Source organism: Cynoglossus semilaevis, chromosome 15, assembly GCF_000523025.1.
Source record: "Cynoglossus semilaevis isolate Cse_v1.0 chromosome 15, Cse_v1.0, whole genome shotgun sequence".
In the NCBI taxonomy this organism is placed as follows: Eukaryota; Metazoa; Chordata; class Actinopteri; order Pleuronectiformes; family Cynoglossidae; genus Cynoglossus; species Cynoglossus semilaevis.
Window position 1 is genome coordinate 5854287 of NC_024321.1, and position 18220 is coordinate 5872506.

The window sequence follows — 18220 nt, forward strand, 5'->3', positions numbered from 1 at the left end:
TGAACTGAACTTGAAAACTCTGAAATTAACTTTACATTCTGACTACTAACATCCTACCTAAACCCCACCACCATTGATGGCGTCAAAGAATGCAACCATTTACTGCTGTTTCTAAATTTAAGGACGTAAAACATCGCTTCCTTAAAGTGGTCAAAGTGCGTCATTTCTATGTATCGACAGTGCCATCGCAAAGACAACATATCCCAGTATGCACCGCTCACTCGCAACGGATTCTGTCCGTAATTTTTGGTCCTCTGCAGCCGCCGTAGAACACGTCCTCTGGGGCTACAGGTTTACAGAGTTAGTGCACCGCGGTTGCGACCATAGTAAAGATGGCGGAATCTTTGGGTTCAGAATTGTCAGACGAAAAAGAAGCAGAAATTGAGCTTAAGAAACGACAGAAACGACCGTGGGATGACTTGCACAAATCGAGCAAGCTTGGTTTAAGTCCCCCACTACCAGAAACGCTGGGAGTTTACGACATTAGTGTTGTCAGGAGGAGAACGCAACGGGAGTTGATATCAGGTAAAGGACTGCTGACGACTCTGTCCCCATAGCTAATTTCTGATAAAGCTTTTTAAATTTCCTACCCAAACCGAATTAGATGATATTGAAAAGACCTATCGTTCGTCGTTTTGTGTTAGATGTAACATTAACACTCTTTAATTTGAAAACCCTACATCGAGAAATGTGGTGAGTTGTCAACATAGGTTGTTTACACTCAGTGCTAACCCAGTGAAGCCTCAGTCAATAATAACCGCAGTTATTAATTATTAGGACTTTATATTAGGCTGCTAAAACCATAAAAAACATTTTGTTATACTATTGGTATTACTCTAGATAAAAAAAACGTGTTACAAATTTTAATGTGTAAAAGAACGTTATACTGTTAAATATTAAAAAGAAAAGATGCATTTTATCATAATTTTTATAAGGCAAATTGACACTGTCATTCTTTTACATCCCTAGCCACCATTTAATGATGAAGTGCTTCACTTTTCAAGTAAACATTTAAACCTTTGTTTGTTGTTAGTTTTTGACTGTAACTCTATTTAGGGTCACCTCCTTTAACCTGTATTCCTGCAACATGTAATAGTTAACCTTAATATAAAGTAACTTGCCTAACTGTACAGACGTGGGTGTTCTTTTGTTTTGTGGAACCCTAAAAAGTCATTCTAAACTTATTTTTGTAATTGTTTCCATATATTTATTTATTGTTGAGTCTGACTTTAGACTTGCCATTACTGTAGGCCAATTGTGGTTTGTACTTTTAGCTGTTTTTTGTAATCCTATCTTTTACAAATTTTAGCTTGCTTTCTTAACTTCTCCGTTGCCATTATTATTATTGTTGGGGTTTTATTTAAACATTTTTCCACCTTCTAGAAACATGTATGTACATTTTCTTAAATTTAGCCGCATTTTCATCTTTGGACAAATTCTTAGCTTTTATTCTTAATATATCATACTCATGACGTATATCTACATATACCATATGTATTTGTAAAGAACCATTCTCTAATTTAAACAGAAAACCTGCCGGACTCACTAAATTATTCACTTAAACTGCAACGCCTCAGTGTTCTTCACCTCTATGCATATGCAAATTTGCTGCAGTACAATGTATTAAACAATATATAATAGAATAGTCTTTATTATTTTTATTGTACAGCGAAGGTACAGCAAATTATACTGTCAGCTTGTCCTTGTTTGAATTTATGATATCACTCTTGATACATTTTTGACAAGTTCCCACAGGTTGAAGTCAAGCAGAAAGAATTTAAACACAGCAAGGGGTTATTTGGGGTAAAAGCACAGGGAGAGTATTCAGATATAATAGTCGTCATTTTTGTCTATATGTTTTGATTATTTTAATTATTTCTTTGAAATTATGCATGTCTAAATAATTATTAATATTTACTAGAAAATTTATTTTTCATGATAATAACAGGCTTGTTGAACTAAAAAAAACTTAATATAAAATACTTTCCTCTCAAGGTTCACATGTTCAAACTCAATAACAAAAACTGGAAAGGCTTAATTTTTTCCCATTGTTCTTAAAACTGTGGACCTCTGCAGTGAGTAGCCTGTCGTTCCAAAGCCTGACAGGGTCATTATGTTAATAGCTGTGGTTGTTGTCACACAGCTGTGTGACATGACCTTGTACTAACAACTGCTGGTACTCGTGTGTACACATGCATGCGTATTCCAAAAGAACTGGAAAAGGTAGCATGACCTGATCTCTGATCCACGTTTACCTCATTTGTTTCCCTAAAGCTCACTAGAGATGTTTACAGACCACAGGCATACTGCTCTGTGAAGGCTTGTTCTTACATGATCTGCATTAGTGTTGGTCTGTTAATTAGTGAATATGTCTACTGTATAAATGAAAAGACGTGTCCCTTTATCTGGGGTTCCCTCTGTTGTTGTACAGTAGTCTGGCTGAAAACCAACATAGGATTTGAGGATTTGGTATCGAACCCACAAGGCTTCTGCTGGAGTCACTACATCTGTGAATATGTTGTTGTTACTGATTTCTGTTAATTTATTGAGTCGTATAAGTAAGATTTCTACAAGAGAAAGTCTTCTTGTTTATGTGATTTTTATCCCTTATATTTTGGTGATAACTATTTATGAAAATCAGGGAAATGTTACACAGCAGATGTTATGTAAATTGTGTCACAGTAATTTAACATGAATAGATAAAAACAACCACACAAAATAATCTTAGCGCGATATATTATAGCTTTGCTGTAGGTATGAATGTTTGAGTATCATTTACATTTCTCTATTCCATATTATAACTTTATAATCTAAACTCTATTCCATATTATAACTTTATAATCTGTTAAACTATCATTATGTTTTATACATGTACATATACAAATATAATATGAATATTATATATCCTACATATATGAACAAAATGTTCAAATGCTTGAACATAAATACAGTTTACACAGATTGTTCTACAGAAATCGGTTTTAAATAACTTCTGTTGTTCCTTTCTTAAGTCGGTAGGTGGGAGTGTTGACTCATAACATTAACATGGATTAATCAGAGCTGCTTGCATTGACTACACACACCTCATTAGATACTTTATCTAATGATGAATATCAACATTCTTTTGCAGCTCCAGTCTTGTCATACTTCACTTCTCATATCAGACCAAGATAATGGCAGATATGCTGAAATAAATTTAGTAAAAACCAAGGATTTCAAAGGGTTTAACTTTTACCCATATCAAAAGGTAGCTGTGGATTAATCCTGATTGATAAAACATATTTTTCTGTATTTTGCTGGAACACAAAAAGACACATAACAGCCAGTAGATGTATGTGTTTCACACCGGAATTCTCAATATGAAAAATGTCAAGACAAAAAGGCAAAAGTAAAACTTGAAATCTTGCAATATTTTTTGTGTTTTTAGTTCATTATTGTTCATCTTGACAGTGGCTTGAAGAGTGGTTCAAGATTTGTTTTTAAAACTCTCTTTTAAAACTAAAACTGTCCCCAACAATCTTAATGAGTCTATAGTCTCCTCACAATCTATTTGGTTAGTGGCTCGTGTGATTTGTCTGACATGGAGCTGCAGTCTCCACAAACACATGTTGGCCGTTTGGATGGTATTTCAAGGTCGATCGGCTTCATTACCACAAAAACAAAAAGCAGAGTGTATAAATGATAACACAAGTATCTTGCAGATGGTGTTTACAGGACATCTTTGACACTGACTGTCGCACTAACAGCGATTGTTTGACTTTCCCCAGCTGATGATCTTCGGCTTCTTCCTGTGTGTGGATGCCTTCCTCTATGTCTTCACTCTGCTTCCTCTCAGGGTTCTGCTGGCCCTGCTGCGCCTCCTCACACTGCCATGCTGTGGCTTCAGGTCAGGGGTCTTCTCACACTATATAACATCATTACATCCCACTGAGAGAGGTTATAAAATCTGTAAAATCCAAAGCCGGTTACCAATGTTAAACACAGTCAGCTGGAGATGTTGGTGTGTTTTATCTATATAGGAAATATAACTTGTATAAGTGGTTATACAGATTGCCTTAACTCAAGTTAAAATTAAGATTAGTCAAAGACTAAAAGTTTTGTTTGTAAAAGGCCAGATTAGATTATGATTTTCTTTCCAAAACCGAACTTTTATAGTACCTGTGTTACATGTACAGCACACACAACTTCTTCTCTTTCAGTTCTCTGAGCCTTGCTGTTATCCATATTGTTTTACAAATGCATATAAACAGCACTCTGGGGATTTGTATTTCCTGTGGTTTAAATGATGTATTTTTAAAAATCCTTTGAATTTAACAATGCGGTGAGGCTTTATTTCCTTGATATACTGTGACAGTGTGATTAATATTTACACAACCTACCAAAATACATTTAGCCATCTGACCCCATGTGTCTGATTGTGCCCTTGCTTTCCTCCCCCCTGCAGGGCACGAACATGCCCATACTGCAGAAGGAGCAGGTACTCTTCCACCAGTCTCTCACGGACTCATACAAACCACAACTACCATTATCCTGAATCTGCCTCCGCATTATTGTCACTGTTCTCCCTTCGTCTCCATTTGTGTCTGTTCATACACAGTTCTGCACTGAATACCCTGTCCCATTTTCTAAGGCAGAGCAGCCATGTTGGTTCATCATCAAGTTCTCACTTTTGTTTTTTCCCCCACAAAATATGGGAAGGTTTGCAAAAAGTGCATGAACATTGTTCTCACTGTGTTGCTCATCTGTGGAACAGCTGCAAATGGAGTTTCCACTGCTGGTAGTTTCCAAAAAGGTTCTAGAGCAGGTTGTGTTTCATTTGTGATTTTTTTTTTTCTAAAGCGGAACTTTTGAATTTTAAAAAGAAAGAACGTTTTAATCTCCAGCTGCTCCACAGAAGCAAATTGGTCTCTTTCCGCTGGGCACTCTAACAAGGTTTGGTGTCAGTAGTGAAGCTTTTCTTTTTCTGGCTTAGAATTTTAATCCCACGTTTCAGGCTTATAGACTGTGAATGGCACATAGTCATGGCTACTTGAAATGCAGCACGTACTGAAGTGAACTGTTCAAGTTGAGAGCTTGTAGAGAAGATGATGACTGGTTTTTGTGGGCTTCACCACCAACTGGCTGCTTTAGCTTTACATCCAGATGGACCTGGTGTCTGGGATTAGATGAAGGCTGAGGAGGTTACTGCATGTTGAAACAGGAACTTCTGATTAATCATGACTCGCTTTCAAGTAGACCTTTTTCACTTTACACAATATTATATTTTATGATATTTTTCCATTTTAAAACATATTTTAATGATCATATATGAGTTGTGAGTTTGCAGTGATGTACTATATTCAGTTTTATTGTCAAATTTTACATTGAAAAGCAGATTATTTTTTTTATATAGATGTTTTCAATTATTATTTTGTTATGGCAAACCAATGCATTTCCTACACGTAAATCGATTTGCTTGTAATTTTGTCCCCGTACTTTCACCATCTGACCGTTAGATGGAGCCAGAGTCACGGGAATAAATCATCAATTTCTGGGTTCACATATCATTGGAAATACTGCTTTACACTGTTTTTAAATCTGTATGAGTTACTACAGTGTGTATAGTAATGAAAGGGAGGGGGGGCGAGTTGAGTTGTTTTTTCAATAACTCAAACACAGTATGTGTGACATGACTGCTAGTCTGTTGCATGTAACATGGCTTTGGTTTCGAAAGAAATCATTGTCCTTTGTTTTCTATGCACAAAAGGCACAGATGTTGCTCTCACACTGTTTTCACAGCTCTGTGCTCAGCTGCACACTTATACCCACACTGTGTGAGATGGGATCAAGCTCATTTACACTTTTTTTATTATTATTACTTGTGCTTTTCTTGACCACTCCGTTTGGAGTTGGTTCCTAAAATACCTCAATCACATAAACATAACATCAATAATAATCAACAAAATCTATAAGAATAAATGAAGGGTGAGGTTTATGAAAATGAATTCCTCAGATTTGTGAACTACTTACATTGCTGATTTGGGACGATTTTTCTTTTTCTAGTGTTGATGCAGTTACAATTTGTGTGCTTGTAAAGTGAGTGCTACTTTGTTATATATTTTAGTCATTTTTAGTCTCTGTGGGGAGCAGATGAACAGATGCTTGTGCTTGTGTATGGACACATTGACATGAGAAATATGCAGGACGTAACTCTGTTAATCTCCCACCAGCTCTTCCCAGTTATCCCTGTCATAGAATTTAAGTAACCGCTCCTATGGATTTGTCATCTTTCCTCTTAACAAGTTCTCAAACTGCCCCTGCCTTTAATTAAGTAAAGCTGGAATTTGAGGAAATATATGTTATATATGCTCCTATGTATTTTGTTACTTGATATTAGGTTTTGTATTATGGAGACTGCATGATAAGAACTGAAGAAAAAAAACCCACAATCTTAAAACAGCAGCAGTGTTAAAATTTGAAAACAGAAACATATTAAAAGGAGGTGAACTGCAAGGATGAGATTACCTTAGAAATGAATGAGATGTTGGCTTCGATATTTCTTCATGTTTTGTTTTTATTCAATCAATCCATAATAACACAACTGTGTTAATCTCAATTCTTGTCATGCCATTTTATTCAGGAATAAATAATTTGATCATGGATGCTGCCTTTATGGCTGTTTCTCTTGGTAGGGATAAAAAGTGTAATTCAAAACCCAGCACAGCATAAAATAGTAGCTGCCAGATAAAGGGACTAATCTTAGTTCCTTTGTCTTGTTTAAAACCTTACCAAATATAACTTTTATTTAACTGTGTAAAAGATGAAATTATGTAACAAATACCAAATAGAAAATATCTCCTTTTCATTATTCTGCCAATGTCATTGTTAGTGTCATTGGGTGTTAATCATTATAGATGTTGTCATCTTGCAGCGTAAGTTGGCGTTATAGTGTCCTACCAGCAGGGTGCAGGAATGACTCGGACATGTCTACAGTCATAATCAGAATCCGGCTCAGCAGTGGAGTTGCGGAGTGACAGAGCACAGGGGCTGCCAAACCACAGAATGTCAGGAAGGCTCTGTTGTAATATGTACTTGTGTTATTTCTCCTTTGGTGGTCTTATATTAATGGCAATAAAACCAAGAGCTTTTCCTGGTCAAGCCTGTGTCACCAGTGATGAGATGATGTCCACAGAGACAGACTAGGAAGGAGTCAGTTGCTGTGTGTTATGGAAGCAACACAATGTCAATGGAAGTCTATGGCAAAGTGAAGCTACTTCTCACTATGTTAAAAGACAGCTGGGTCAACCAATAAGAGATGGATCACAAGTGATGAGTGTTTTGTTGTTGTCAAGTAATAATAATAGAATTATTATTTTTCATCTTGTTGATTGACATTTAAACTGGAACATTTTACCTTTCTCCATGGCAACAAAACAACATGCTTTTTTATTGCATGCATATTACATTCAGACATATTGCACTGTGTATTGCAGCATGTGAGCCAAGTATGCAAATGAAAACGTAAACCAGTAAAAATCTGCCATACAATAATAACAACAATTCCATTTTCAGTGGGTCCCGTCTGCTGCAGCCAGCACAGGTGTGTGATGTTCTGAAGGCTCTGATCCTGGTGCTGTGTTTCTCCATGATGCATTACGTGGATTATTCCATGATGTACCATTTGATCAGAGGACAGTCGGTGATCAAACTCTACATCATCTACAACATGTTGGAGGTACATATTCACACACCCCTCATCTGAAAATGAGGTGTTAGACATACTGTTTGAATTAAGAATGTTGTTGTTTTCCTGCAGGTGGCGGATCGTCTCTTTTCTTCCTTTGGTCAGGACATCTTGGATGCTCTGTACTGGACCGCTACAGAACCAAAAGAACGGAAGAGAGACAGTATAGGAGTCATACCTCACTTCCTCATGGCAGTCTTTTATGTCTGTATCCTCTCAGCTCAAATCAATAACACAGTTGTTGCAGGCCTTGAAGTTTTGTCTAAATGTTTCTGTTATAACCCTGATAAATACTGCCTTTCACAGTAAATCACTCATAACTTGGCCAACAGGCACCAGAATCCGCTTTCTGTAATTTTCTCTGCATTTGACAGAAACAACAGTACTGAAGGCCAGAAATCGATCTTTCTCTTGTCTGCTGAGAAAATAATGGGAGCTCAGTGTCTTGGTCATGTGCTTTCAAATTTATTAAACACTTATCAGTTTTTTCTACACATGATTTTTTTCTGTCTTTGATTTTTTTTTGCATTTAACAGTAATCCTTAATAACTGAAATGTCATCACACACACTGCTGTTAGTTTAGCTGGATTGCTCATGAAGTAATACTAGAGTGTTGTTCAGTGATGATTTCCTTATCAGTCGTTCCTCAGTCCTTCATGCCATCCTCATCATGGTCCAGGCCTCCACCCTCAACGTTGCCTTCAACTCTCACAACAAGTCCCTTCTCACCATCATGATGTCCAACAATGTCAGTGTATAAACACAAGCACACACTTTACTCACTACATCTGCAGTTAACACATACAGGAGCAGGTGCATGTCTGACAGATTTGTAAACAATAAGCTGTTGATTTATATAACAAATTCTCACATCTTTAGTATTTCTTTCCAACATTTTTCTGTATATTTTCTGTATGCTAAATGTGTATTTGTCTATTCCTTCAGTTTGTGGAGATCAGGGGAAGCGTGTTCAAAAAATTTGAGAAGCACAACCTTTTTCAAATGTCTAACAGTGGTAAGTTACTCAGTGTCTTTTTAAAAACTTAATTAGGTTTTACTCTTTTGTTTTAAACGCTTCTTACTGACTTGTGACAGAGATAATGCAGTGAGTCCATGGTTACAGAAAAATTATAATTAGTTCTATCCTTAAAATGAGTTCCCAATGCAATACTTCTAATTTGCGCTGTCTCATATGGGTACTTGCAACACCATGTACAACTACACACAACACACATTTATTTTATCTGCAGCAAAATAATTATTACATTAATCAGTAGGATTGAAACTGTAGCACATGGTGCAACAGCTGCACAACATCACCTTAGATAAACGTTAGAGAGAAGAATGACTAGACTATTGCCAAAAAAAAAACAGGATTTATATCTAATGACTAGACTATTGCCAAAAAAAAAAACAGGATTTATATCTCAAAGTTTTTGAATTTTGAGATTTGTTTTCTACATTAAATACAATACTAATAAAGTCAATTTCATTATTTTTTGTTTATATGTGTGCTGGTTTAAAACTTAGATCAGCTCTAACCACTATCCAATAGTATTATCAGTGCAGATCCATGCAGTTCAGTCTTGTGCAGTTTGAAGTATATTTCCTGTAGCCATTTAAAATATGCAGCAGTGACTCATCTTTACTCTGAAACTCAGAATTAGGTAACTAAGGAACTTGTTTAGGTTGCTTGGAACTTTTCACCTTTCATCCAAGAATTTCTGACTAAGTGGAGAAATACTCCTGGTATTAAGTCAGGGCTGAATGTTTGAAAAGAGAGTCATGTCCACACCCTGGCCCATTTACAGGATGCTCTTTTCAGCTGGGTCATGGTGTGAATGAGGGGTGATGAGAGGAGGGATGATGCCCATGACGTTGTTTGTAGTGTATGTGAGCTGAGTTTTCTGGGAAGAGAGTTGACCCAGCAGTTACATCAAGGATTGTGTTTTACATGTATTATCTGAGAGTAGCTTCAGTGCGTGAATAAAAAAAAAAACAACAAAGAATAGGAAAGAGAATGTAAGCTATGTGTGTGAGTATTTCAAGATTTCTTTAGTTTTAAGAGAAAAATTTGTTATAAATATTTAAATCTTTAATTCATTTTATAGCAGTCTTCACTTTTTTCTGACATTACAGTGCCCTGTAAGTAAAAATTGGAAAATACACTAAAATCTCATGTTATGAAGACATGTTTATTTAATATTGCTCATAAGTAATGACTCTCTCTGTAAAATATAAAAGTTTCTCAAGGACAAATGTTGAATTTACAAACTTAAGATTTTAAATATCTGCTGAATCACCCTGTGTATTGTGATAATATAGGTTTTAGTGTAACTGTATTCAGTGTATGTAATAGTGTTTTGAAAACATTTTCTTCAGATTACCCAGCAGAGTTTTATGTTGCAATGTTTGTTTTTTTGTTTATTTTTTTTCCTGCAGACATCAAGGAGAGGTTCACCAGTTATGTTCTACTGCTCATCGTCTGTCTCAGGAATATGGAACAGTTTTCATGGAACCCAGGTGTTTAGATGCTGACTGCACTGTTAACATGGAGAACAACTATAAAGCCATCTCATATATTTCCATATCGATTTTAGTATTAATGCTAGTTTAAGAAATGAACAAGTTCAGGATGGAGTTTAATCAAACGACATGATGACATGAGCTGAGATGTACTGCAAAACAGATGAGACTTTAAGACAGACACCTTCTGTCAGCTGAAATCACAGCTCTGATTCTCAAACATAAGCAGAGCTTCAGCTCTGCTGCTAACGAGGGATGGAGATCACGAGTGCTTGATCATTTATTTATGTACTGTTTTTGAAAACTCATTCTCTCTGCTTAAATAATGCAGTCGAAACATAGAATCTGTTCTTGGCAAACAAACACCTTATTTAATTCAAGGCACTTTTGTGTGGATTCCCAATAAGCTGCTACTTTTACGTAATTTCATTACTTCTTAGAAACTCTAAAACATAATTCTCTGAAGTAGCTGCTCAGACAAAGCCAGGTGTGGACTACTTTGCCCAGCAGTTTCATTGTGAAGCAGTGAACAGCTGAATAATTGTGAGGTTTTGGATCAATGTCATCATAACCAATTTTCCTTTCTTCCTGTAGATCACCTGTGGGTGTTGTTACCTGATGTCTTCATGGTCGTTGTCTCCGAGGTTGGCGTTGACATAATCAAACATGCTTTCATCACAAAGTTCAATGACATAACAGCAGATGTAAGGAGTAAATCCAACGTATCTTTATCACTTCTGATTAAACTAAATTAATCACATGCTCTTCCATAATAATATTGGTGAGGTTTTTTTTTTCTCTGCCTCTAGGTGTACAGTGAATACAGAGCCAGTTTGGCCTTCGATCTCGTCAGCAGTCGACAGAAAAATGTAAGCTAATGCCTCCTTTGCATAGTGTATCTCCGTCATCGGTGCTCGGCCTACGCTTCTAATCAATGGCATTTTGTGGAGTGCTGTAATCTGTGCTCCTTTGTCCCTGTGTAGGCTTACACTGACTACAGTGACTCAGTTGCGCGGAGGATGGGTTTCATCCCTCTGCCTTTGGCTGTTCTGGTAAGAATAGATGCAATCTGTTGTTTTTCAAATCCAAACACCAAGAAGAAGTAGTCGCTGACACACAAACAATAGAATAACATCTTAGAGGTTTCGAATGAGATTGTAATATGTTATTGTAAATAATAATTATTTTATTTTATTGCAACACCTCAACAGCTTATCCGAGTGGTGATGACTTCAGTGAAGGTGCAGGGGGCGCTGTCTTACACGTGTGTGTTCCTCTTTTATCTTGGGTATGTAGGTTTATGTTTTTATTCTACATCTTGAACTTTGGAATACGTATTTGGAATGGTCTGCATGGAGATAAGAAATATTTGACATGTTGAAAAAAAGAGAGTTAATTTACACTTCCGCTGATTGTATAGATGAAGAAAATATTTGTGAAGTCAGTTATTTTCCTTCATGAAGCTAAAGCCCATTAACATCTTGTTTGCAACCCACAACCATCTGATCTAGGAATAAATTCTAAACAATCACATTCTCACCAATAGAAAAATAATTTAGGTCCAGATATCAACCTGTTTTCTTGAACATGAGAATGAGAATGAGCGTTTTCATCCATGCCCACTGAATGTACTGTGAGACTCTATCTTACTTTGCAAGTCAGTATTACACTTACATTTGACATGTGGTGGCATTTCTTACTTATTTAATTTAGCTATAACTGTCTTCAAGATGAGAAGGCAAATCTAAAATGTATTTTGTTCAACTTGTGCATTACTGTGTTGAGTTCCACTGAGCTAATGTCATATCTGAATTTCTATAATTTATTGAGTCACGAACTAGAGAATATTTAACTTTTTTAATTTGCATCGAGAAGGAGAGGAAATGTTCAGCACACAGACATGTTGTCAAAATCTCTCGGCTGCGCAGTAACATCACCAGAGACGTGTCGTGAACACATATTTATATTCATAGATATTCGCTGTTACATAAGCATTAACACTGTGGCCTTCCTCACTCCTGCAGTGAGCTGCTGATAGCCCCACACTCTCTCATTTGCCCAATCCCATTAGCCACATACAACTGAAGAGTTTCCCTCAGGATGGAGAAGACAGTGTTGTAGTGCCACCTCTGGACTTTCCCATCCCCCCACCTTATAAATAGAACTGACTCGACCAGATTGCTGTGCGAAGATTTTAGCTGTGGTGACACTTGCTTTCACTACCAAACATCCTCGCAGTAAGAGCAGTGGCCTCGATACCCAGATCTGTCCATCTCACTTTCATCGCAGTGTCAAGCTCTGAGTCATGATGTAAAACATAGAAGTTCAGTGAACAACAACATCCTGTCATTGTTTTCATAGGGCAGTATAAAAATACCTTTGACCTGACCACAGGTAAATGTGATTCTAGTTTGTTAATTTAATTCAGCCTTCCATTATATGTAATTCACCTGGTTAAAAACATTTGTGTATACCAGTGGTTCATTTTCATGGTCCCTACACCTGGAAGATAAATTACAATGTTTCCAGTCAGGGAAAGGAAATGGAAGATGAGATAAAAAGTCAAAAGGTCCAGGATATGCTTTAGTCATTCTGAAAAAGTATTTATCTTCCCTGCTTTACCCTGCATTTTGAGTAAATACATACCTGTATTTGATTATAGGTGTGCGCATGCAGGTCTGCTGTTGAGCTGTGTTCACTGAGCAATAAAGACAAGGAAATGTTGGTATTCTGTATGTGATACCTTGTCTTTCATGCATTTACTTACTTATTTATTTAAAATAATTTGAGTAAAAATTTTTTATTCAGTGAAGTACAAGGTCACTACCCTGCGTTTCAATTCTCATGTTATGATTACATGTACATAGGTTTAACAGCCAAGTCAAATGATATGAGCTGTTATGTAAAAATAAAAGGGCTTCAGCTTCAGTCTGTCATCAGGCTGCTGTGTGCTTCTTTAGTGACAGTCGTCAGGGCTCCTGTCTACTTGGCATATACAGAGATGTTAAAGTGTCTTTTTCTTTACCGCTACATCATAAGAAATGACTGTGTTAGGCCATTACAAACAGAGCATCATTACTGAAGAGATATTTTTAATGTTCTTAAGTCAGAAATGATAGAGAGTCAAAGTACTGAGTTAAATCCCTTTCCCTTCACAACCCCTGAAGATGCACTAATGTGCAGTGTGATTCTGTGCATATTGAAACACCAGCAGCCCAACAGCTACGTGTCTCTCAAATCACTGCTGACTCTGTGTCATCTTTAATTTAACACACCATTTATTTGTGTTCAAGGCACATGATGTGAGACTTGGCCACATGCCTCATCACTATCACCAACTTTAACTGTTTGTTCTGAATCACAAATAACTTGCACCAAACTCTGGTTCTGAAGATGAAGCTTTTTTTAGCTCAACTCATTTTCTCATTTGTTTGTTTTTGTTTCTCATTTGTCTTATTTTCCTGCATCACACATTACAAATTAACAACTCTTCAATATTAATGTTCTAACCTAGTATGTCAAAGATTATTGTCTGACGTAATTAATGGTACAGCAAAGGACAAACAGATTTCAGCCTAAAACCATTTTTGCCTTTAGTAAGCAAGATACACTGTTCACCAGCATGGACAAAACAACCTGAAGAATAAAAAACCTCAAATGCATGGCAAGAATGCAGTACATAACTATTTACCATTGAGTTAGTGGTTCTTAATTATGTCACTTTCTGAGCTCAGTTTTCTCACTCCACAGGCTGGTTACACTGAAGGTGTTGAACAGTATTGTGCTACTTGGAAAGTCGTGTGTTTACGTGAAGAGGGCAAAGATGGAGGACAAACTGTTTGAGAGGCACACCGCCACATCAACGTCTTCTGCAAAAACTCCCAGCAAAACTGATCTCACCAGGCGTTCCACCCTTCCAGGTAAAACAGACATTTTTAATAGCTGTAGTTTCTACTTCATACAGGAGCTTGTTTATAAATATTTTATTAAATATTTTTTCATTTAGGCGTGAATTTCTATAACCTATTAAATGTCTATTTAATGACCTCTGTTCCTGAAATCAAAATTTTGTGAAGGAATTATTATTTTTCAGTATTTCAGGGTGTGGGGAGCAAAATGTTGACCTTGGTATTTAGATGTTCCCAGCAAGGTACCAAATATGTTCAGTCATCCTGTTTTAGTAGTGTTCTGTCCTTCTCACTGATCATAACATTATGTTAGTTTAGTTTCAATAGTTATACACTATTAAAAATGCATTACAAAAGTTAATTTATTAAAATCTGTGTTTGAAATATAATGGAATTATTTTAGATGTAATCAGTCACAGGGTTGATTCCACACATGATTAGATAAAAGATTAACATAAAGATGAACCATTCAGTAGTGTGATTTAAAGAACAGTTATACTGTTTTTTTTTTTCAGAGGCTGAAAAATAACAGACGATGCATAATAAAATGTTTCTAAAGAGATATTCAACTCAGCTAATTCATTTTGCATGGTGTCATTTGCCAGCCTAACTCTATATATACCCTTGTTATCCTACAGGTATGTCATCAGTGGAACACATTCCATCCACATCCCACAGTGAACCATCGTCCTCCAGCTCCATCCCTACCTCTGTCACTACACAGCCCACAGCCAGGACTGACTTGTTTCCTCCACTGCTTATTAATGCTGCTACTGCTGCACCACCAGAGAGTCATTCTACATCTTCTCCACCCTCAGCTGAAGCAGAACAACAGGCAGCTTCACTTTCAAAAAAGAAGGAGGAAGAAGAGAAGGAGGAGCAGGAGAGGGATGTGGAGGAAGGCAGTGAGTCAAAGCCCAAGACTGAAAACAAGGACCTGCTGGAAATTGACAGATTCACAATCTGTGGGAATCGCATCGACTGAGCAGCAGCAGCAGCAATGGCTTAGAATTGAACTTTGTACAAATTATTTACCTTCTCAGGAAAAACATGCAGCAAAGGCCTCTCAGCCCAGCACTCCTGGGGGAAAAACAGCAGTAAGCTGAGTATTTATTAAAGTCGGAGGCAGAACATTAACTAAATGTGAAGACAGTCTGAGACAGTCCTGCTGCTGTTGGAGCTTGAAGTTTGACACAGAAAAAAAAACTCCAGCACGATCTAACAGCAGGAGGGTGATGATGTGAGGGTCGTTAGGTTAAACCAGTGTGAGTGTGTAAGCGAGTGTGTGTGTAGGTGTGAGGATGGTTCATTATTTAGTGTGTGTGTTATTCAGCGTACGTGTGAGCACGTGAGCACTTCCTCTGTAAGCAGCACTGGGAGCAGAAGAAAAGAAGTTCCTCAGTTTGCTTAGGAAAAACAACAGAATCATTTCCAAGTTAATTCTGGAGTCAGGTGTACATGTAAGTGTTTCTTAGTTTGTGTTTATTTAATTATGAGCTTTAAGTTTGTTTCATACGTCAGAGTATTACAGAAAAGTTGAAAAACTGAGAGACCAAGCTGTTGCTCACTGTTTAAGACTTGTCAGATGCTACTTCAAAAAGGCGCTTGAAAGCAGTGGTTCCCAAGGGTCGTGTCCCTCAAAAGTGGTCCTGAAATAAATTTGGTAGGTCATGAGGTAATAAATAATACATAAAGGCTAAAAAACATTTACTATGTTTCTGCCACATATAGTTCCTTTCACCTATATTTTCTCTTTAGTGGTATTTGAAAGAATATTTTCTCATGGTGTGAAACGGATACATTCCAATAGCAGACCATGTCTTTACATTCTACAAACAAAATGTGCTGTTTATATTAATTATTTACATAAATTAAGCAGAAATCCACATTTTGAACACCCAGGGCTGTTATTAGGCGTAAAATGACCGTTTCCTTGAACATACTGTAGGTCAAGTTGTTCTACCAGCAAATGCAGCCAAGCTCATGCAAACCAAAACCAGAGAGTTGTCTTAAACGGGAACTAAACTGAACTAAAGATGTGATTTGTAAACAGGTTCAAGTTCATGTTGCATAGCACTGGTAAGCATAGGTAGATGTTATGAAGCTGCATATGCATATGCATGCAGCCAGGCTGCATATGCATGCAGCCAGGCTGCATATGCAAACAAATAATTAGTTCATAAATCAAAAATAAAAGGATAACTAGCATCTATTAAAAACCAAGTACAGTAGAATTTGTGTGGTAGCAGTGCTTTAAACAACTGTGCCATGACTGAAAAACTCTAGGGAACTGTTTGGTTCCAAAGGCTGGATCATTTGAGAATCACTGCTCTTCAACATTGCTGAGTTTATCTACCCAAATCAGTTGGTGACTTTGGGTTGGCAGTTTTTTATTTTTATTTTCACGTATTAAAATAATGCTAATGTTCTAAATGTGCATAGCTTTAGTTTAACTTTCTTATTTGTACAAACCACAGATAAAATCATGTAAAGTCCACTTTTAACATGTTTATTTATTCAGAAACCATTTATGAAATGGGACCAGGGCATTTACTGATGCCTATTTACTGCTAATGACACTGAACATGCAGCTTTGTCCAGCTATTTACAGAAAAAAAAGCATAGTTGCCTTTTACAGCAAATGAGAAAAAGTTGATTGGAACTTCCATCCTGTTTACGTTCCATTTCTTTTAATACTGCTATGTCATACTGGACATTTGAGTAGAAGTGGGCTTGGTTTAATTTTTTTTTCTTTCTTTTTTGCCAAAGGATGTTTGCACTGATAGACCATATTGTCTTAACTGGGAAAGGTCATGTTTTGCCATTAGTTCCATAAATAACATTATACTGTTTACATGTGTGGAGATGAGAATTATAAAAGCAATATGTTATTTATAATATATATATTTGCATCAAAACGCCTTGTTCTCACCTGCAACATTAACATTTTGTTGACTCAACTGGTCAGCTGGTTTGCTGTGAATTAAAATTAGTTTATTGCAGAGAACAATCATAGTTGCACATAATTAAATATATACATGTTTGTAATGGAGTGTGAAAAAGGATATTGTGAATTGTACCATCCTTGACTTAATATACAGTGTATATAAGAGTTAAAGTTAAGATTCAATATGTCAAACATTTTCTGTAATACAAAAAAATACAGAGAACTACAAAAATGAAAATATTCACCTGGTACTTTATTACCAGAATTAGAATTAGATTAGAATCAATGTCTGTTAAAAAGATACATAAATATTCAAGTGTTTTCCAACAGATTAATATCAAGACCCAGATCAGTGAATAAATCTTGAAAAGGCAACTTTAATTACCATTTCTGTAGAAACTTATGTATTTTTATACCCCAAAAATTCTTCTGTGAACCTTTGGGTCCATACCAGTGTATGAGAAATACTAAAGCATGTGACAGTTTTATTTAAATTATTTTGGTTTTGCAGAAATATCTATATGAGGTTTACATACACCCGGCTTCTGCTTTAGGGCAGTGAGGTAGTAAGAAAAATGTATATTATTATTAACTGTATGATGGAATGTATTGTCTTTATTGCACCTGCTATTGTTGTATTTATTTTTTAAGCTGGAATCTGTGCTCACCACCTCCAGTGTTGTCCAGTGATTCCCAACCACTATTTTGCACTCTGAAAACTATTATTTAATGCAAATAACTCATCTCTTTCTTTCCTTTATGCAACAGTGACAGACAGAACAATGAAATGCTCTTACACTAGGTGGCAGCAGATTGCTTTAAAAACGAAGGCAAGAGGCTGCTTTTGAAGAAGATATCCCTGTGTCTTTCTTCAGTTCCTGTGAGTATATCAGCATTGTGTTTAACTAAACAAGTCCACACTGAGTAAGTAAATACTGTATATCATTATATTGCATTACATATATTTTTGGTGACGTTTTTGGTTGGTGATGTGCCATGGTGTTTTTCTAATGTGAAATGTTTAATGTGGCTCAAAAACCATTGGGAAAATCTGGTTAAAACTTCGTCACATCGTCCTGAGCTCGATTTGCTTGTGTTTTTTTGAGTTGAGGCCT

General features: G+C 36.5%; 1 protein-coding gene across 4 annotated transcripts; it reads left to right on the forward strand.

Annotated features, from left to right (window-relative positions):
• Positions 1-252: 252 nt before the first annotated feature.
• On the forward strand, positions 253-17382 carry tapt1a (transmembrane anterior posterior transformation 1a). Of its 4 annotated transcripts, none has more exons than XM_025063240.1 (14): positions 253-525; positions 3768-3886; positions 4445-4477; positions 7552-7714; positions 7796-7931; positions 8375-8472; positions 8670-8739; positions 10167-10247; positions 10845-10954; positions 11060-11119; positions 11234-11302; positions 11462-11538; positions 14001-14170; positions 14797-17206. In XM_025063240.1, exons 2-14 carry the CDS (start codon positions 3771-3773, stop codon positions 15141-15143), a joined length of 1530 nt encoding a protein of 509 aa, XP_024919008.1. In that variant the 5' UTR covers positions 253-525; positions 3768-3770; the 3' UTR covers positions 15144-17206. The 4 variants fall into 4 exon arrangements, with proteins under 4 accessions (XP_024919008.1, XP_024919010.1, XP_024919007.1 ...); XM_025063239.1 differs by lacking the exon at positions 253-525 and adding an exon at positions 2189-2223 and having other exon boundaries at positions 14797-17382; XM_025063241.1 differs by lacking the exon at positions 253-525 and adding an exon at positions 2284-2509.
• Positions 17383-18220: the final 838 nt, after the last annotated feature.